We start from the raw sequence: 22833 nt of genomic DNA, 5'->3' as shown, positions 1-22833 counted from the left end.
AGTCCTAATTTAATTTCTGAAGCATTAACATTTGATGACAGGAGGGCACACAGAGCTGCCATTATGAAAGTGGTGAAAGTGATAAGTGAAGGTTAATTGGGCATGACATTCTGTAAGTAATAATGAATGTAAAGATATTGGTTTACAGTGCTCATTATTTAACTGCCAGCCACCAGAAAACAGACTCAACCATTATTCACCTCACAACTTTTCTTTCATTTAGTGGTAGCTTAACCCTCTCTGTTTTTCTCTGAGGCTACTGTAGGTATTGCACTAAGTCCTCCTGCCCAATAATTAGCAAATAAAACCCTTCTTAAGGTGAGGAGACTTTCAAAATTGGAGAAAACACTTAATTAAGCCAATGTCACCTCCAACTTGACAAGTTTTCTGCACCATTGATCCTCTCCCTGCGTCACTGCTGAGGCTCAGGGGTTTCTACGTGACGGAGAGGTCTGGTTTCTTTGGTGGCTGCTAACAAACGCTGTCAGGGCTTTGGGTTTATGATGAATTCACATAGCCCCCCTGGACCACTCATGCCAAAAATGTATGCGCTCTCTGTACTGCAGGGCACTTCTGATAAAAGCGTGCAGCAAACAGCATATTTTATGAGTGCCCGATAGAAATATGTCTCTGCACAGTTACTGCCAGCTGTCACAGGCAGCAGTAGCACTCCAGGTCTACTGCGCAACTCTCCACCTAAGGCATTTTCAGTTTCACTCATTGAAGTTGTAACACAAGCTGTATTCACCATAGGGATAACCACCTTCACCCCAAGCCTGGGCTTTGATAACAGCTGGAATCGCCATCATCTGACTGAATATCTACCCAAAAGCTACAACTGCAGCAGTTGTAGTATAAAGCTAGCTATATCCTATGCTTGTACAGCAGTGAAGTTTAATCTATTTCTTGCAAATGTCTGCACCAGATGGACCTGAGCACATCAGATAATCCATAGACTCATTTGCTGCAGGTAAATGTAGTTGCAGATATCCTTATATCTTGTTAATCGACCCAGCTGTCACAGAATGCTAAAGAGCTACACTTTTATTACAGAGAATTTAGCATGTGCATAAGGCTCCAGAGACTCAAAATAATCATCACACTTACAAAGGTCATTAACAATTAGCAAATTCTGTAAAACACAACTCCTGACACAAATCCTCAGTGGACCCTTCTTAAACCACACCAATCAAGTGCTTACAGCTATATGCAGAGCAAGGTGGATACCGAGACACGCAAATTTTAGGTAAAATTCTGCAAGTAAGTAAGGAAATGAAAGGCAAATGACTGCAGAGTGAATGTTTAACACCATTATGGCACAGTGCTGATACATAGATCTACATTAATAAAACAAAACCAAAAACAATCCCCAATCCCACAATCCTCAGTTACAGTTTTACTCAAGTGTAGCATTAACAGGTGGACGAAAAAAGTATTCTACAGAAAACAGGAAAGGGCACTAAAACCCCTTTTAATGATAAACATTGGTTATTTTGCTCCGGGTAAAATATCATCATGGCATAATGTTGTTTTATTTTATTTACTTGCCTCACACAGATATTGCTGTTGTGATCAATTATCATCATTTTAAGTCCCCATCATTTTCATCATTATTGTAATCGCCATCAACACTACTACATTCTGCACTCAGTGAACTACTGTCTGCCTGACTCGCACTGGCTATTAAGACTTATTGACCACTTTACCTGTTGTCTCTTCTCAAACTCCAGTTTAATTGGTGACTTGATGCAGTTGCAGGTGTCCTGATAAGTCTGTTTAAGTGCCAACTCCATCAGATGCTTGTGATACGCCCCCGCCATGTTGCCACACATGAAAATGATAACATTGGCCAAAATCTGTACAGAAAGAGAGGACAGACAAAACATGGTATTAGATAATCTTCAGGGATGGACTGACGACCTGTCCAGGGTGTACCCTGCCTTTCGCTAGATGTCAGCTGGGATTGGCTCCAGCCCCCCGTGACCCTGTATGCAGGATAAGCGGTCGACGATGGATGGATGGATAATCTTCAGGTTGAATATATTATGGGTGACTAGTATTCATTTGAAAGAGCAGACGGAGAGATGTGAAAGGGAACAAATTCTACTCAGTTACTATATGCTGGTTTGTTTTGTGAAATGAAATAGGTGGTATCAGAAAGTCCATTTAATCTCCATTGGCCACAGTCTAAAGACAACTGCATGCCTTAGAATTTGATCAAGGATCAAGTCATAAAATAGGTTCCAAAATGAAAACAGTAAAATGCTTTTGTCATTTTAAGTACTGAGGAAGACATGGGATTTTGTGACATGGAACCAAAACCTGCAAAGTCAAAAACAGGAAATATATGGGGTATAAATAGGGTACTAGGCCGTGGCAACAGAGATCCTGTAGTCATGTTGACATCCAGCCGCATTTATAAAAAGCACTGCTTAATTCATTTTCTTGTGAATCAGTTGTTTAAATGAAACTGTTTCCATCCATGGATGACCCCAGAGATACATAAATACAGTCCAGTGGTAGGGAAGTAGTTGCACTTTATGCTGCTCCTGCTGAATTGTTTATTGCCTAGAATAGCATCATGTATTCCCCGCGTCAACCTTCCCTCTACCCAGCTGAAGAAAGGAACAAAAAAGAAAAGACAAACAAATTAAATCTAAATCATAAGTAAACCCATTGCCTAATGATGTGTCTGCACCCCTCGTCTATATAAATAGACTTTCCCTTGCATTCAGGTTCATCGCACGCAAGGAGGCCTGTCTCTTTCTTAATTAGTGTTATTACGGCAAACGCCACATCTCACTACAGGCTCTATTTGACCATGGCATGGCTTAAGTGACAAAACTGCTGTTAATCATAATGACACTTGTATAAGTACCACTACTGCTATAGATCCTCTTATCTACAATATATTTTAATTGACTGTATGTAATGCGTAGCCAACATTTCCCCACTCACTGTACTACACCTTTATTAATAAATCCAAACTTAGTTTAGTAATGAAATATCTAGAGATATCTCCAGATTACTTAACATTGTCTGACTAAAAGGATTTTGAATCTTAGCAAAGATGTCTCCATTTATCGTTCATTCAATAGTTTTGTTTTTCTGTGTGTACAAAGCGTTCCAGCCTTGCTGTATACTCTTAGTCTAGATTTCATCGTGTATTCATTGTCAGGCTTTTGACTAACTCTTCATTCAACAGATGACAGGAGAATCAATTCTGTCTCCATGGTACATACTGTATGCGATGCCTACAAACAAGTCATGTGTTGTATTTAGTGGCTCACCTTTATGGGACGGATTATTAGAAAAGGCATCCAAGGACAATCATAAAGACAACAGCAATTGAATTGCATGTGTGGAATTCATCTGTCATTATAACATCAGAGAATACAAAACTGTTGTGTTAAATATGACACATAAGAATAACTGCCCACTCCAACCAAAGCTCTTCACTATAACCACAAAGTGCAAATTGTGATCCATCAGAAGTGCAGTCTATTCTGATTATTTTCGTTTCAAAACAGTACATTATTTTTCATTCACATTTCATACATCCATCATGGCAGCACTTATTATAATAGGATGTGACCCAGTGATGACAGGTGAACATATAAAGACCCAGGAGACCTTGAGCTCAATATTTTACAATTTACAGCAAACGGACAATTTAATGGTTCTCTCCCATTGCATTTTAAAAAAGAGTATTTTCTCCCTCTCCTTCCCCATCTTTTATTCCCATTCTCCCTCGTTTGCCTGCCTGTCTCATTCTCACCAATTTCACTTTCACTTGCAGTCTCTGTCTTTCTTTCCAGCATAGTGATGACCTTATTGTCACACTGGCCATTGCCAATTTGCTCTCTCTTTTCTGATGTAAATGTGCCCGACAGATTTACATTACAGCACCAGAAGAGCTGTAACAGGAGCCCTTAGCCTTTCGCACAAAGAACAAACATCTCATTACAGTAACAAAACTCGAGCAAAAAAAAAACAAAAGTACAAAACTGTTCATGCACTTTTCAGCTCACAAAAGCTTTTTGGAAAAGTTTAGTTTATATAGTTTATGTACTCTATCAGTCGACTGATAGTAGACAACCAGGGTAGTACAGCAGTACATTGCATTCAAAGATTTTTATCAAATGTTTTAAAACAGAAAATCTACATCAGCGGCTCTTTCTTTTTACACTGTGAAATTATTTAGTCTATGCATTCTAGAGCTACAAGCCAGAAAAAAAGCAGTTACAAACACACACACACACACATACAAAAACAGTATGTTACTGTTGTCTTCTGCTGGCTGGTTGGCAAGGGTCAATTAAAAACACCTATTTTTGTCATACTGCACATTGCTGCAGCACCACTTTTCACCCGGTGTGTTGAACGCTACATTTTAGCTACCGATTGAAGCATCTCACTTCATTTTAGTCTTTGTTAGGAGTTGCACATGTGCTGTACCTAGTTAAGGACTACTAGCCAATCAGAAGCAGAGTAGGGCGGGTCCTGAAAAGCCACTAACCACAGCATTGGTTCGGCTGTACATGTTCGCGAACCAGCATCGCACCCTAGACTGGACCATAACTTATTGGTAGGTTATTAATTAGTAACAAATTGATCTTTCATACGTAGTGTTTTAACTGTGCATTGTCTCTAAATCACAGCAACAACTTTGTCCATGGCTAACGTTTGGTAGGGAGGGTGGGTGAGGGGAGGCAGACATCTTGTCACTGTGTGTGCTCCAGCTCAGTATGTTTCTCCACCAGTGTTTTTGACGGCGTGCCATATTAGCCGCTAGGCGAGCATTATGAAGCGTGTTACAAAGTGACGCAGATAGGTTATGGAAGTCAAGGCTTGGACTACAATAAAGCTGTTTTCAGGCAGTTTGGGAGCAGTGTTTTCCTCCTTAAATCTTTATTGCAATAAGAGAAATAAAGTGTAAATGGGACATAAAGAAGTATAAAGAATTTTGATTTGTGTAAAATCACGTATTGCATATAAATATTTTTCAAACATGTAATTTGTAATATGGTTATAACAGTTAGCTTTCTGTCCATGTACAGTGAACTGGAGGTCTGTGTGTTGTTTATATTCTCTCCATCAATCGTCAACCGCTTATCCTGCGTACAGGGTCGCGGGGTGTTTATATGCTCTGATAATGCTAATTTACCACATCTTTGAAGTAGCATCCATGTTGATTCCGCATTCCGACTTAAGAGTATATGGACACACACTAAAGTCAGAAGAACGACTTCACAACTCAGTAATTAGGACCATCCCAGGAGCAAGAGCCGCTGATTGCAATTTGCAACCTTCACCCTTAGATTCCACTAAAACTTACACACTGAACCTTTGAGTACAGATGTATTCCGTATCCTTCCTGAGAAAACAAGATCTGATTCGTATGTGCTGACACACATGCTATTCTAAATATATATCAGTTGAATGTAGTTAAAATAAATGCACCAACAATGTACTCGTCTCTCCTTTATATTTGACAAAAGCAAACAGGGACATGTGGATAAGTGTGGTCTGCTGGCTGGGTTTATCTTCACATTTATTCACTGTATTTAGAATAGACATCCCTTGCTGTCCACTGAATGTATTATCTCCTCACTGCACATTTCCAAACACTGAAAGAAGACACACAACCTGAGTTTTTTTCTTTTTCATATTAAAGTCATTACATTACAAGCCTGGTTTAGTTCATGACTGTTTATTTTCTATAGAAAGTCTAAACTCTGTGGTACAGAATAGTGTTCAGAGAATAGGGTTCAGACAAGTATACAGAATGACTGAAAGCAGGCACAAGAAGATTCACTAGAGCCTTTGTAAGCTGCATTATAAAAAGGTTTTCCACACCCCATATATTTTATGCAGTATTTTATAATCTCACTTTAAACAACTAAAGCATCATCATATTTAATTGAAAATCCATTCAGCTACGCATTAATTTTCTCTTTGTGAGCCTGTAAATTAAAAGTTAGTTGCAGGTAGACTGATAACTTAGTCACTGGTTTTAAGCAAGTTTACAATGATTGCTTCGCTGCTTCCTGTGGACAGATAAACTCCAAGTCATGTTTGTCAAGTATATGAATCTTATCTTTTTTTTGGCAGCAAAAACTGGAGTCTGATCTTTTTCCAACATCCTGCAAAAAAGCGTAAACACAACAAATCTATTTTAATATGTTTTGACAAACCACTCATCCAGTGGATCATCAAATCACACAAAAAAAACAAAGCTAAAGTTGTAAACAGTTGCCTTTATGTGTAACGTGAAGTACTCAGATTACATTCAGTTAGACCTGGGGCTACTCTATTAGCTGACAACTGTTGGACAAGACACTGACAGCAATCCAGACCATCTAAAAAGGTCAGCAGTGTGAATCGGCTGGCTGTGCAAATCATTCATACCTCACCGGTACTCAATTATAGATAACAGCGGGGTTAGGTGAGGAGGGCCTCTGAAGGGCTTTGAGCTGGTGAATTCTGGGATTAAGCCCTATACAGGCTATTATGACACTACCAGGTGTAGAGGAAGACAACTATCTAAGATCAGTGTGAAGCTGTATCTTGTTTTAATGACATGTTGGCAACAAACATTCAGCAGATGTTCTTTCAAGATCCCAAATGACACCTATAGCATTGGACATATACAGTATATCCAGTTTTTGAAGAGAAACAAAAAATAAAATACACAATTCTCAAGACAGAAGTGTAGTGGGAAACCTAAATACTGGGTGACAAACAAAGTAAACATGTCATTGAAAACATGTCAGCATACAGGCCTCGTCTGCTGCCTCCTATATGAAGAAACGGGGTCGGACGCTGAAAGTTGTGTAGTCTACACGATCCATATTACTTTCCTGTGTACCACCAGTATTATGTCAAAGTGTTGATTTTAGCCATGAAATGATGTAACGGTACAAAACAAATGTGGAGCGATAAGTTTATACTAAGTTAGCCTATAGTGATGCAAGGCAGGGGCAGCCAACAATTTTTGCATGGATCTGGCGTTGTTTGCTTTGTAACGTTCAATTTAGATTTCTTGTTGTTTTACCGATACTCAGGTACACAGCTCTTCTTCAACGGTCTCAGGAGCTGTAACTTACTTGTGTCACATTATATACAATAACGCAACATAATGGTGCAGGACAACAACACAGTGGAAGATCCGTTCAGTAAATTACAGCAACGTTAATTACTATAGTCCAAATGTTACACTAAAGTGTGGCAACAATCTCATTTATAATGTTCAGTCTAGCTCTCTAACGATTTTCGTTAAATTTTTGCTATGGTGACATTGCTGAATGCTGAGCCTCTCTGTTGAAAGATGTTGGCAAAATGCAGTCAGTGTAGTGTTATCATGTAACAAGCATTGATTAGTTCGACGTCAAGCTAATACTAATTTTACTGTAATGTTGCAGCCGGAGTTTACCAGAGTTTATAGCATTATGTGTGATGCTGTCTCTTGTTGTGTCTCTGTTTTGGCCGAAGCCAAGTGCTTGTTCAAGCACACGCTTGGAAACATGGTTGTTGCAATCTGAAACCTCACCGCAAGGGGCCACTGAAAACTACACGTGACACCTTTAAATCAGCAAAGGTGCAAACCTTCATTTTCATACTCAGATAGGTAATACATGTAATATGCAACAGTGGCTACACTGTTGCATATTACATGTATTACCATGTACTAGGCGCTTTCACTTCCTGGAGTCATTACGTCACTGTGAGGTTTCTGGGAGTAGCTTCACATTACTGTACAGACATAAGAGTTGCATCAATTTCCATTAGACTCTCAAGAAAACATATTGTAAATGTTTTTCCCAAAATGTCAAACTGTTCCTTTAAAAGAACCCTCATGTCGTACTTTAACAACAATGTACTACTTCATGTCCATAAAGGGTTAATTTAGCTGTTGTACTTTTTTAGCCAAGCAAGTGGACAAGAAAACATTTTTGGTTGCCATTGGCATGAAGATCATCTAAGAATTAGAAAGACAGTCTTATGCAGGGAATCATTACTGAAAAAGTTAAGGACTAAATGTAGCACATGCGCTCATCAACAACAGTTAGTAGGATAACAAGAGATAATAACAAAAACAACTAGCCTTTTTGTTTTGCAGTCTTTAAGATGTTAGTGCTTCTAAACAGCAGCTGTTTCAGGGACAGCACCGAATTTCTCATTAATCTTCTTCACAAACTTCTTCCCAGCAGATTACAGTATCTAGACCAATGACCTTTACATTGCCTTTACTCAGTAAGCAAATAATGAAAAATGCATTTGAGACCTATTTCATTCATAATTCACTTTGAAGTATTAATAACAGGCCAGCTAATCAAATGTAAGGATTTACCTGTCGGTTTCTGAATTATTAGTCAGACAAAATAAGTAATCTGAAGGCAGCTTGGGCTCTGGTATGATGTGATGGGACATTTCTCATTATTTGTGACATTTTAAAGGCTAAATTATTTGGATACAGTTTTTTTTCCCTCCAACACCCAAAGATATCAGGGATTGTACCAGTTTGGAGTGCTACTGTAAATCTCTTCAGAGGTTCTTACTATACTATCAACTGCTTAGTGAATTCATTTAAAGTGATATTGCTACTGCTACCTCTCTGAACAAACTACAACATCAGAACAATCTTCCATTCAGTGTCAGATAAAAAAACAAAACAACAACAGTATAATAAAGTCAAAAAGCATCCTGTCACCCAACCTCACTGCTCTCACCTAAAAAGGAAGATGTATGCCTGAGCCTGTCCTGACACAAAGGGTTGGACTGACATTGGCATAGTGCCAGAGAAACACAGAAGAGGAAAATGCATGCTTGCACTCTCTCCATCTGACACACACTTACACAGGCACACACAAAAGCACAAATAAACAGTAGGCACACACAGACAGAAACACACATACTGTAAACAGAGAGTTGGCAATATGGATAAAATCCTTTCTGACAGAATAAATTGTTTTGAATCATTGTTTTGCAATGGCCTAATAAAACCAATCACTGACATTAAAGAGATAGTTTGTACGTATGAAACAGCATGTCAAAAAAAACCCACAGTAAACTAATTTATACACACAGTGTACATGCTGCGCCTTACTATACATGTTAAAATTACAAGCAATCAGAAAGATACCCAAAGATTTCATCATGGAAAGAGGGACGTATGGACAGAGTGTATATCTACATGTTTTTTTTTGTTTGTTTCTATGAACTGTATCTCAAAGCAGCACACATAATAGAAATACATAATTCACCACTGCCCAGCTCTATGTTGGCACACAAAGAAAATGGCTTCTGATCAAATTTGGCCGACATCAGAATGGAAATTCAAGGCCTTATCTCAAGGAACAGATCAAATCATGCAACATAAAATGATTAGTGGTAGATTACTTAGATACCTTTGTACATTTGCGAGTAGAAACACTGCTTGGTTGGGAGCTTGAATGAGAGTTTTCAAACTGTTTAAAACTATTATACCAACATTGATACTGATTACTTTTCTCTCAGTAAGGCAACTTATTATTGTTAGGTTTTTCATTTTTACAAAAAAAATAACATGGATGCATTGACATATGACTTGGTTTACATCACGGAAAGTCTGACTGACCAATATCCAATATCTGGTAGCAATATTGGCCGCTGATGTGAAAAAATAATAATAATAATAATTACAAGCCCTGTAGGGACAGATCAACCTAAATCTACCTTTTATTTGATCTTCACAGCTGCTATGGGCAAATGTCATTCTATAATGAGAACCACCACGCCACTACTACAAGTGTTGAAGTGAGTCAGCATCAGGTTATTGGATCCAATATTCCCCTGAAAGAAGAACAAGCCACTCAGGGGTGAATTCACAAATAATGTTTTGCGCATTACTTGAAAATACTATCTGCCCCGTCTCAAGGTCTGATTCATAAACGCTAGCATGCTAATGATGTTATAGCACAAACACGCCCATGTGCAATGTCCCCTTGTTTTGAAGAACATATTCTAATTCTAACTACTTTAATGATCTAATAACTCTCCCCTGCTCTTTCATTCATTTCTATCTGCGGGATGTCTCATTTGCTATGAATCACTCTATATGGAGTGTTTTGTCAGAGTGATTTTGTTATTTGAGGAACTTATGTGTCTGGGCGCATTTCTGATCACTGGAAAGTCTGGGTGTGACACCCCTTATAAATGGGCTTTAGTTAACGCCAACTCCCCAAAGACGCTAATAATTTCACTCTGACTGCCTTTGACTATTACGCACCAGTTCAGGCTCATTTGCAATTTTGCTTCAGTTAGCTTGGCAGCGCAGTTTGGGGTGTTATGTCACCCTTTGCGGATGCTCTGAGAATTACACAATTATTTTTTTCTTCTTTGTGCAGGATTAGTGGCCGCAAAAGCCGTGCAAATCGTTTTATGAATTTACCCCTCAGAGTGCTGTTTCCATGGCACACTGAATGTACTTCCATGTGATTACACATCATAACAATAGGAGTTATATAGCACCAGTGAAAGATGCAAAAATGAAAAGAATCACTTGATAATTGTACCTGATGATGATACTTGGAAAGCCAAGTATCATCATCATCATTGTGAAACAGTGGAAAATGCAATTTATTGCGCTTTCACCAGCATCTGCTTTTTAAAACAGGTGTTTAAACACGTTAATGCCCTGACTTCTCTGTCTTTTAACAAATATATGTGCAGGCAGGATACACATGGGACAGTCTTCCACTTCCTACAAAAGGAGCAAATTTTAGGACTTCTGTACCAAGTGGGCTTAAACAGGTGACAAAATGTACAAAATCAATAAAGGCAACCATTTCTAACCTGGATGTGGAGAATGTATTTTTCATGATGGTAAATTTTTCAAACATATAATGTGGACACGTGAAAGCACTGCTGTGCTTTACTCTACATACTGTACAAACATACTTTATTTGTACCATAATACATTATGCCTGATTCATCCCCTGTCATCATCACAACCACAAATCCAGACTTGGCCCTCAGCATAGTCAACAAACTGAGGGAAAACAATGTCACTGTCACTGACAACAAATAAAATACTTACAATGAATCATAGTCACCAGGATTTGGCAGAGTCTGTGTTTACTAGTGGGCATTTCGTTCCTTGGCAATGTCACGTCTAGCCCGGCATGCCATCTTGACTGCTGATTGAGCAGCAATCTGTCTACTTCAAATCAATGCATTTGTAACTTGACACACAGACTGTATGAAATATTAACACTGCCTTCCTAAAATGTCTGTCACAGTCATCTCTCACAGGTAAAAAAAAGAAATCAACTAACAATATCATAATCTTCATTAACAGGTGAAATCAAAATGCATCACACCCTTTATATAAATTCAGTCTCTCCATATCCTTGATCAAATTGTAGAAGTGTATATACTACATATCATGCTTAAGCATTTCTATAAAATATATATTATTTTAGGAGCACTAGATAAGAAAAAGCAAATGCAAGTACTCTTTCAATGTATTTTTTTTCCCGTACATATGCAAATGTTTTTTTCTTTCTATCCATGATGTCTGTTCCTTAATGCTGATCATCACTGTTATTTTTGCTTAGTAATTTCCATTATCTAGACTTTCCTTCTATATTTCTGATTTTGTTCTCCTCCGGTCTTTGTATTTGTCTGTCACACTTGTCCATGGCACTTTCCTAGAAGTGTTCTTCACTACACTTTTGTTTTATATCTGCTGATTCTGGCTTTATTGCCAAAACGCGTATTAGCTATGACAGACTATACAGTCATTGGAAAAGACTGACAGGGTTTTTGGATTAAAGAGCAGCGATCCACCCGGCCCGATCAACCAGATCAGGCACCACGGCGGGTGCGGTGATCGCTCAGAGAACAGGAAAGAGAGCATGGATAGGAGCCATGTTGGCCCAGCTTGAACTTAAAGCTGCTCCTAAAGCTCTGGTCTGGACAAAATGGGACTCATGTTGGCCAAGCAACAGAGACTGTTGTGCCCACATCTTTACAAAGACCTGGCCCATAAACATCCTGGATCAAGAACTTGGCGGGCGGACTGTGTTCTGAGCTGTCAGCGCTAGACTCCGGTATGATGTGAGGAGGTGGACTATATGTTTTACATCAATAATGCTTGGTGCTCAAACACAGTCAAGATGGACACTGTTTCAGTGTCAGACTTTTTAATCTTGAGATGAAACAATTTAATCATCTTGTTGCTGCGGTTTACAAATGCACTGCAGAAAGTTTGGGGCGCATACGTGTATGTACATAGCCTTGTGTATAAATAACTGTTTATGCATTTTGTTTATTTTATTTATTTTAAACATAACCGTATTTAATTAAGTTTTCTGTTAAGTTCTGTGTGTGTGTAGCATGAAGGGACTTTCTTTTCGTTATACAGCCTTGTGTTGTATAATGACAAATAAATAACCTTGTAACCTTGTAAGTGTCATTAAGCTGTCATGAGCATCACCACTAGCCAATTTAGCAATTTTACTTCACTAAGAAATATTTGAATTAAGTAATTAGCATTCTATATAATTCAATAAGGAAGTAATTCATATTTCTGAACATTACTTGACTGATGCTATCCAATATTTTTACAAGTGGGATTCTCTTAAAGGACATTCTGGCAGATTTTCCACTGGGATTGTGCTGACAGGCAAACTGACCTGATGCACAAGAGGAGCTGGCAGATAGTGACCATGCAGCATACAGCCCCAGGCTGCCCAGATGCCAGTATGTCCATGCTACAGTTACACATCAAAGAAAAGTAGGCTGAGACCAAAGACCAGGCCACAGTGGAGTTCACAGAGGCAATAGAGATTGATTGTGATGGTTTAAGAGAAGGGAATACAGAGAGACATGAAGATACAGGCACAAGAATCATCATCGAGTACTAGGATAGAGCTGCAGTCCCACAAACCGTTATTGTCATTATGTGCATTATTTCGTATGTCTGAAGAATTCCTTTTTTAAAAAAAAAGAGCACAGTGGGTGTTTTCTGTTATCTGAAGAAATAAATTATCCTTTTGATTTATTCAAGCGATATGCATAAGTTATTGTTGGCCTCATACTTGGATAGTCTTTAAAAGCTCAGCCAACACTTGTTTCCAAAGGCTGGACTGTTGAACACAGGGTCACTTTAGTTATGCCTGCAAATATAAATGAAAATCTTAGAGTGGTCATATTGTATGATAAAAAATTTTACCATTAAGATGAATAACCATTTATGATAAATTCTTTATTGTGTAGCCACTATCCTGTCTGACTGGGATTGAGTAACAGGGCTAACACAGGCAGAAATTTACATGTAAGTCAATAAGATGAAGACATGGTTTAATAATAATTACTAGACCTTTTTGTATGCTAGAAATACTCTTTGATTTGGCTCTGAAATGTTACATTGCATCTTAGTCTTTGAAATCTATGATTATCAGTGAGATGTGGCTTTTGAAACATGCTTGTTAAATTAATGTTTCTTTTTAAACATCGGTTGGAATTTGCTGGAGGTGTTGGCAGTCACTGACTTTTGGAATCAGATTTGAACAATCTCAAATTAATTAAAGTCTACATTAACCAGATAATAGGTTTCCTGACACTGTTATTTCTTTGTCTTTCCCCACATGTGCCAACTGCCTGAACAGTCTGTGTTTGAAAACAACAATACTGCTGGAAAGAAGGTGACCTTTTAATATAATAAGTATAAACAAACACATTAGAATTTCAATCACTCACCTGCTATGCTAAATTATTTTTAGTTTAAAGGTCACATTTGTTTGTTTGCTAAAAATACAGACTGTGCGGTAAAAATGACCAGAAATGCAAATTTTTTTTGCAGGATGGGGAAACATTTCCTTTTAAATGTCTGGAAAGGAAAAACAATCCCATTAAGATTCCATCTGAATAATAAAACAACAAAAAAAACAGGGGTTACACATCACATGAAGTATGGATATGGCAGGATATAGTGTAACTATGTCTTACTAAAATTATATTTATCGTTACAAAGTTTATAAAACAGCTTAATGTGTGTTTGTGTTAAGTACAGTAAGCCTTCAGTTTGTATTGGAAAGCAGTGCTCCCTGGGAACTGGAGGAACATAAACATCTACAGGAGGGAGACACAATTTTGCATTAACTGATTATTGCAATATGGGGGAAAAAAATAGAAAAAGAAAATGAAGAAAAGAAAAAGAGTCCTATTTCTTGGATGGGACCAGTTACCAACTCCAGGAAATTACTCATCATAGAAAGGAAATAGTCCAGCACACAACTTAACAAAATAAGCCGTGTTAATCAGTGAGCTTTAGAAGTGCTGCTAGATGGAATTACCTTTGGACAGAGCCAGGCTAGCAGTTTCCCCCTTTTATCTTTTTAAGCTAAGCTTACCAGCTGCTGGCTACAGCTACATACTTACCATGTAGACATGAGAGTGGTATTAATGTTCTCATATAACTCTCTGCAAGAAAGCAAATAAGCATATACCCAAAATGTTAAACTGGTTAACTGTTAAGATTTACTCCTTCTGTATATGCTGTGTAGTATTTTTCTGTTGTGACATCCAATTATCCACTGTTCAAGCCACTAATTAATACTGATTACTTAATAAATTGTTTGGACTACAAGTACATAGACGTGTGTGCATATTGTGTGGATACTCTCTGTTCTACTGTGTAACAATGTGTCTCTTACCATTAACCCACACTTATGTTTGATCACCTTACCTGCCACACTACTGGTTCCATGTGATCAGCTGTGGTGGACAGGCAGACACTCAACACAATGGTGTGAGAGGCGGAGGTCAGGACACTGGCGATGATGGCGTCCCGCATAGAGAACGGCAGCATGGTGTAAACCACAAAGACAATGAACAGGAAGAATGACACCTGTGGAGAAAGAGACACTTATGACACACCTGCAGAGGAAAGCATAAAAAAAGAGAATGGAAAGACAGCGAGAGAGATGGACGCATAAGAGAAGCAAATACAGACGGAAATAACATATCAGTGTTGACAGTCCTGTGGGGAAAGAAAGAGCAATGAACTACCAAGTCTGAAAAACGCCAACACTGCTTGCTAAAGAGAAATGCATTTATGTAGAATATATATAAATCAGGCCTGCTCAGTGAGGTATTTGATATCAAGCAACAGCCTAAATTACAAAAGGAAAAAGGGGGAAGGAACATATAGTTGTGCCATTACACATACTTCAATGTTGTCCACTAAACAAACCTGACACCTCTAATGCTGCATGCTACCCTTTTTACCCAAGCTCCACACAAATACGCGCGCGCACACACACACTAAATATGCCTTCTGCTGCAGGGTTAAATCAGCTCATCTGCTGTCGTGCATGGATAGAAAGAGGCTAGTGTTCTCACCAGTTAACCTTTCTTGGGTTATTTGCATGGCCAGTGGGAAAGCAGGGGTTAGGGTGTAGGGTGCAGCAAGATGGAAAGAGGAAAGAAAAGCATGAGGGAGGGGGAGCGACCGAAAAACGAGAAAAACAGTACCTCCTGTGTTTAAGCCTGGGTGACTAACTGCTACTTTCTTAATGGCTAAACTATGGCAGTGAATGCAAATAGTAGCAAATATCAAAGGATGGTCGGTTTATATTCAAGAAAATGCTTTATTTATGTTAAAATTCAAATTTACTCAAATGAAGACTATGTCTTCTGCATTTACAAACCTCCTGCTGCTTCCCTACAGATAAAACTAGGACATATTTACTAATTAGCGTAAGCATGATCATCTCGTGCAAACTTACAATTGTTAAACAATGGTGGACATGTTAAAACAAAAACAGCTTACAGTAAAAATGTAAATACGATATTCTAAAGTTCGTATGGATCTACTTTACAGTTGACACATTATTCCTGTTCATCAGCAACAGATTGAATATACTGCAGTACTAGTGCAATAATAGCATAGTTTATGAGTCATAAATGGCTCTTTTTCAGCTACTCAATTCACAATTTATTTTTTAAAAGGACCATTAATCAATGTTTTTCCTGCATAGATAATAGCTGGCAATTGCCAAAGTGGAAAAACTGGAAAACTGATATTTGCTGCAAAATGTGTTTTCTGATATAATTTCAACAAGGTTTTCTCATATATTGCTTTTGGTTACTATATGATAGTATGATCACAAACAGATTGTGACTGCTGGTCTTCTAAGAACAGAGGAGCAGAAGTGACATTGTGGAGGTCAGCATATTGTAACAGAAAACTTCAAACTGAAAGTTACAACAGATGACAGTAATTTTATATTGTAAAAAGACGATAATTCAGATTTATTCAGCAACTGTAGTAAACAGGCTTTTCATTTAAAATACCAAAATATGTATGTATACCAATGCTGGCAAGTGAACAAGGGGCGTCTGTGCCGGCCCACCAAACTCAAAGCTTAATTTAGAGTCAGTGAGCATTATCAATTAATATTTTTTAAAAATTGGAAATTATAATATGATATTCAGTGCAAAACTGTGTCTATTTCATATTATCCTTCTTAGTGGGCACTGTCTGTGCCATGCAAAACACTCCTGCCTTAATCTCTCTAATGTAAGTACTGGGCACCCTAAAACTACTAAAACAATGGGATTAATGTGTGTCATACAACGGAGGCTGTCCCTGTTTATATTTCTCATGTTATCTATAACTCTAGCTTATTTCTAGAGAAGCTGAGACATTAAGCCACTCATATATAAAATTATTAAATTAGTGTAATACTGTTATGAAAATGATGGGGACATGATGCAGTACATGTTTGCACTGTTTAGCTAGTGTGGTAACCTTGTAGGACACACCACAATATTACCTATAGCAAGATGGCATGGCATGCTAAACTGTAGCTTGTTGCCAATATTGCATATTTGCATTGCTGTACACTAGCTATCACAGAAGCAGCAGGCCTCTAAGCATTAAACATAAAAGCAGAATATGACAACCAAGAAAACTTTTTATGTTAATGAAAAACAAAAATGAATGTACATTCAGCATTAATGATGAATTTAAATAAGTGTCTGTTTCTGATTCAGTTGGTCCGTCTTTCAAGTTTTTGAACAAATCAGCTACAACAAAAAGACACTCTAAACATGAGCCGTTCTTTTTAAGATTACTTGAAGTGCAGTTTGGCTGAAATGGAGAAGATGATACCAGCCATTTCTTTAAAAACAGCACCATACCAATTGTTTTGATAAATTGAGCACAATCTAAATATTAATATTTGACATTCAGTTGAATAAAGCACTTTGTATTAACAATATCATAGGACTTTGAATCTACTGTAAAGGGTAAATATTTGGTGACAGTGTTTTTTGTTCCACAACTTCAACAATAAAGATTTTAAATAGAGTAACATTGGTTTTAAAATTAGAAAACATTAACATGTACAGTATAAATAATGCTCAATGATCTATTTTGATTATTCTTGCTTCACTTATTATATGACTGTCCTGAACTGTCTCCCCAAAAATAAATTCTAAAGGCTATTCTGCAGGAATGATGAAGTACTTCTTATTGTGTCTGAACATCTACAAAAAAGTCTACTGTCACAGGAGTGCATTATGTTTTGGACTAAGGCATGCTATCAAAGTCCATTCCAAACACCAACACTTTAATAATACTGTACTGAATGTCAAGAGCTTGGAAAATGTTGTTTGATACATCATCACAATGAACAGTAGATTGCCACCATCTGTGACTGAGGTATTAACAATTATTCCTACCTAAAGAAAAGCATGTGACACATTTTCATGTCTAGATGAGCAGCAGATGTACTGATAGTTGCTGCTGTTATTTCCTGATGCCTTTACAGAGAAGGAAACACTTAAATTGCTTATTAAAAACAATCAACTTGTGGTAACAACAATGGTACCAATGACCTTTTTATTGAGGCAGTCCATGCTGCTGTGCAGAAAGTATAGTTGTTTTTTTATTTGATACAATATATAGAAAATATATACTGTAGTCTACACATATTATCTTATATAGAATTGACAAGCACCAACACCCTGAACTGACTTTGTTTTCTTTGCTATTTCTCCATTTTTAGTTTCTTTCAGATAAGGTTTGATTGTAAAAAAATAAATAAATAAAAATTACAAATTTATTTATACTTAATGAAATACAATTACGTATGTTCTAGGACTATGATTGTGCCTCTAAAACAGACCACATAAACATAACTGAATGCCACCAGAATTTAATTAAGTCTTTGTAGAAGTCAGGAGTGAAGCTTTAAGCTCATTGAGTATCAAAGCCTCAAGGAGCTACCATTTAGAGTTTAGTCAATATAGAGCTGAGGAGACAGACAGAATGTCACCAATAAGGATCTAACACATACTGTAATTTGGACCTTCATACAGGGAGCCCATGACTCACGCTGAATGTCTTAAATGAAAAGGATAACTATATAAATGTAATTTACTGTTTATGGGATAAAAATATTTGACACAGGTATGACACATATGAGACTCGCAAACAGGGGTTTGAAAGACAGGCACGCTAATTATGGTGCAGCCCTATTCAATTGGCGGCCAGTGGGCCAAATCCGACCACAAAGCAACCTCCATGTGGCCCAGCACATAATCTAATAAATGACAACAAAAGTAAACTACATGTATAGTGTATGGAAGTAGCTAAAGACAATATCGGCAATATCGTTTCCTTCTCATCTTTGTTGAGTTTCACATGCGCTGTACGGCTAACCGCCAATGAAGGCTGAACATAACTGTCTGACCTGCAGCCTCTCTGATCCTGTGTGTCTCTGCTGAGTATCTCCACTCCACATACACATTAGGGCTGACCCCAAATTTGTTGAAGATTTGATGCTTTGATCGGCGGAGCCTGATTCGTTATGATATAAATATCAACATATAATGCTGTAAATAAACATGAAAAAAGCTTTAAATAAACATTGTCATCATTTATCACCATTGATGAACCACACAAAGAATATTTTAAACAGTAGTTGAACCGCGACGTGCATGCAGTTGTCGGCCGCACGCACGCTAAACTCTGCACAAGACCAGTGAATGGCAGGCGATCAGAGAAAAAATGGTCAACAATAAGCCTCAGTTTAGAATGAAATGTAAAGTGAAAGTTACACTGACGAATAAATAGGGACTGCCCTCTGCAGCTTCTAAAGATTAAAGAGGAGCTACCATGTCTCACCCCCCCACGCACAGGGAGCGAAGTCAACCAGTTGATCAATAAAAACTTAGCGAGTAAAAGGCCAATGCCAACACACCTGTTTAATAGGCATAAACACGCAAAATGCAATGTTTTAATCTGGTCAGTCTCTCATCCACTGCAGCTAGTTCGGCTAATCGCGTATTGTTACAATACAAACAAGCTCAAGTGAAAGCTGTCTGTCTTTAGTAACTGTTTAGCTTAGTTTGCTCCTTCATTAAAATATGGCACATTATAAACTCAGCTGGTGGCTGAGACAGACCAGCCCTCCTCTCTACCAGCAGCAGCAGAGGGAGGAGGACAGAGTCCTCCTGAGTTGTTCATTCTTTGTAAACTTCACTCAGGATGTTGTTGCCAGGAATATGATTTATTTTACACATTATTTGACATTTCAGATTTGTTTCCTGTGAGATATTAGTGGTTTTGCTGTGGTAAATCCTGTTTCTGCTTTTGAAACTTAATTGATGACTTAATGAAATTTAGTTAATAAAAAATATTGTTCTTTTTTCAAATAATATATGCAATTATTTAGTAATAGGACATTGATAAAGAACTGAACCAATAAGGATTACCAATACAAGTGTGTCAAAAAATCCTAATGATACCCATACCAACTCATGAGAAAATATCTGGCCTAATCCTGCCCAATTGAATTTGTAATTGAATAGCCCTGTTATAGTGCAAACGTCTGAATTTATATAAACACGTCACCTCAATGGAAACTTAACTTGAGCCCTGATGCACTCGATTTTCGCACAAAATGCAAATGAGAAATTCATGTCTGAAACTATGCTACACACCTCTGTGAAGCTAGGAGGCTGAGATAGAAGCTCAAATCAACTCAATTTTTATGGTTGATTTGACAACAAACACGCAACAAACACCAAGCATCTAAATAAGCTTATATCACAACATAAATCGCTCTGTATTCACTGTACATGGCTGAAGTTATAAGCATCCAGTTATCTCTAATCACAACATATCCTCATGTCCAACCTCTCAAACCAAAGCTAATCTCCCCCTGAGATCAGTTGTATCACTCAAATCACCAAAATTACAAACTAATTAGCTGGATAAAAGTAACGAAGGTTATGATATGGTAACCCTAGTTCTATAAGCACAGGCAGAGCCCTCTACTGGACTCTGTGGGTACTACCTCCTCCAATCACACGCACGCACTTGCCCACTGAAATGTTATCGTGCACGTAGCCAACCAATAGGACGTTGCTACCGATAGGTGCGTGACGTATAAATAGCAGTGTCCCTACTGCCTCAGCATCCGACCGCCTCAGAGAGACAGAGCTCATCGGTAGACGGCTCCGCCTATGCTTATAGAAATAGGGTTACCATATCGTAACCTTTGTTCTATCTCACACAGGCTCCGCCCTCTGCTGGACTCTATGGGTACAGTGGGTGGAGCCCGATGGCTGTCCGCCCTAGCAGTGACAAGCCAAAGTCCACCACACCAACCCGTTTGGCCACAGGCCAGCCAAAGCCCCAACCACCACATCACCTAGTGACAGAATGGTGGGACACCCTTGAGAAGGTCGCTGGACCGATAGGGACTTGGCCTGACCATTAACACCTGACTTCTCACTGACACGTCAGGCACTGCCAGTGTATGTTCCCCCTCTACACCCAGTAAGTCACCAGATCCTCACTTTTCAGATCCTAGGTCACACTTTTGAGCTGGATCCCTAGAAGGAGCCCGACATATCCAAGAGATAGAAATGCACAAATGGGCACAGTAAGGGCCAAGATGCCATTGTGCAGATCTCTTCGACACACCCTGCTGAAAAAGTGTCGTAGACTCTTCCACACTTCCGAGTGGAATGTGCACGCACCGCTAAGGGTGGGTCTGTTAAGCCATGTACAGGCTTGGGAGATTCACTCACAAAGCCAGCTGGCCAGGCTCTTGTACAGGGTTTTACTGACTGCACTATCACTGAAACAAACGAACAGCTGACCAGTGCATCGAATGGGGGCTGTGTGCTCTACATAGGATGTTAGCCTAGCACACATGGACACAAGAGATGCACTCTCACCTCCCTGCACCCTAAATGGGGTAGGGGGGTAGGAAGCATCCAGATTTATTGTCCTGGACCTGAACATGCTCCTTATGTTCTTAAGAACAAAGGAGGTGTGTTGTCTCAATCCAGCTGCACTGTGGACACCAAGAACCAGCATGCAGCTGGGGTGAACCGACAGGCACACAGCTCACTCACCTTCTTAGCAGAGGTGAGAGCAAGGCATTTTCAATAGCATTTTCAATGAGGACTTCTCCAGGGGCTCATAAGGTGCAGATATTAGAGCCACCAACACAAGCAGCAAGTCCTACTGAGGCGCCGAGAGACACGACACCGGTCACTGTCTTCTCACACCCTGCAGAAAGCGTATCACGAGGGAGTGGGTGAAGACTGTTCTGTCACCAAACCCCCTGTGACAGGAGAGATAGCTGCAGTGCGACAGCCCCTTCTCCATCAGACCTTGCAGGAAAGAGAAAACGGATCCCACCGAACAGGTAGGCAGATCCGTCTCCCTCTCAATGCATCAACGCTGAAAGCCCAACCACTTAGCTTTACAGCAAGACGTGGTGGAGACTGCCCGCCGCTTGGATGGTCTGTGCAACCTCAGCAGATAGACCAGCCTGAGTCTGCCTCTCCACAATTTTAAGAGCAAAACCTGGAGAGGCTGGTCCAACACCAGCATTGTGCGTATGAAGCCTCACCCTTGTGACAGAGCTCCCCAGACCATAGGTAAAGGCTAATGTAGGCTAATGACCATTCCCGCCTCACCTAACTGGAGGGATGAGATGGGGTGGGGGGGGGACACAAACAGCAGCCCTTCTGGCAATGGCGCGTGTGTAACGCGTCCATCCCCAAGGGTGGGTTGTCCTGTAGCTGAATTCAGAACCACAGCAGGCAGTGGGTGTTGGCAAACAGATCCACCTCCGCTCTCCCGAAGCGAGCTCAGATCTGCTGAACCACATTGTTGTGCAGTCTCCACCCGCTCGGTTGGGGGCCAGCTCTCGACATGAGGTCAGCCACCACCGTTCTCCAAGCCTGGGACGTGAAGGGCTTTCAGAGACAGTGAGCAGTTCGCCGTTTGCTGAAGAAAAAAGGATGCTGAGGCAGTAGGGACACCGCTATTTATATGTCACGCACGTATCGGTAGCAACGTCCTACGTGCACGATAAAATTTCAGTGGGCAAGTGATATTTGACATGCTAAATATATGGCTGACATCGGCAATGTGTCACAAATGTGTCCGGGGCCGTTGAGATGCGTCGTTGAGTAGTTCACACATAACTGGCGACCGCAGATCGACTACTGATTTACCCCTGATCACAACCTGACGGTCGCCGAGCTCACCGACCGGCAAATTGGGCAAAAAATCATGTGGTGTGCACTAGGCTTTGGTTAGTTTCATCTTGTGTGTTTTGTATTGTTAATCTTTTTGCCAAATCAATGCCTTTGTATAGACATACAGGTTTCTTTTATTGCTGATTAAGAATGAATATAATGCCAACCTCTTCTGCTTAGAACTCCAAATCCTTCAACCTACTATCCATTGATGGTCTTTTTGTTATAGTTATTAATTTAATTATTAATCAGAATTCCTAATTGATAGTT

General features: G+C 39.2%; 1 protein-coding gene across 8 annotated transcripts in view; it reads right to left on the bottom strand.

The window, feature by feature from the left end:
* Positions 1–22833, bottom strand: part of adcy2a (adenylate cyclase 2a) — a 72700-nt gene that overhangs the window by 28219 nt on the left and 21648 nt on the right. For all 8 annotated transcript variants that reach the window (XM_046045272.1, XM_046045265.1, XM_046045270.1 and 5 more), the window contains 2 exons: positions 14735–14896; positions 1707–1856 (listed from right to left, as the gene is read on the bottom strand). In XM_046045272.1, coding sequence (XP_045901228.1) covers positions 1707–1856; positions 14735–14896 — 312 coding nt within the window. The remainder of the gene's footprint in view (positions 1–1706; positions 1857–14734; positions 14897–22833) is intronic.

The sequence above is a fragment of the Micropterus dolomieu genome, linkage group LG03 (assembly GCF_021292245.1).
Source record: "Micropterus dolomieu isolate WLL.071019.BEF.003 ecotype Adirondacks linkage group LG03, ASM2129224v1, whole genome shotgun sequence".
In the NCBI taxonomy this organism is placed as follows: domain Eukaryota; kingdom Metazoa; phylum Chordata; class Actinopteri; order Centrarchiformes; family Centrarchidae; genus Micropterus; species Micropterus dolomieu.
Note: the sequence above shows the minus strand (reverse complement) of the source record. Positions and strands in the feature narration are given on the sequence as shown.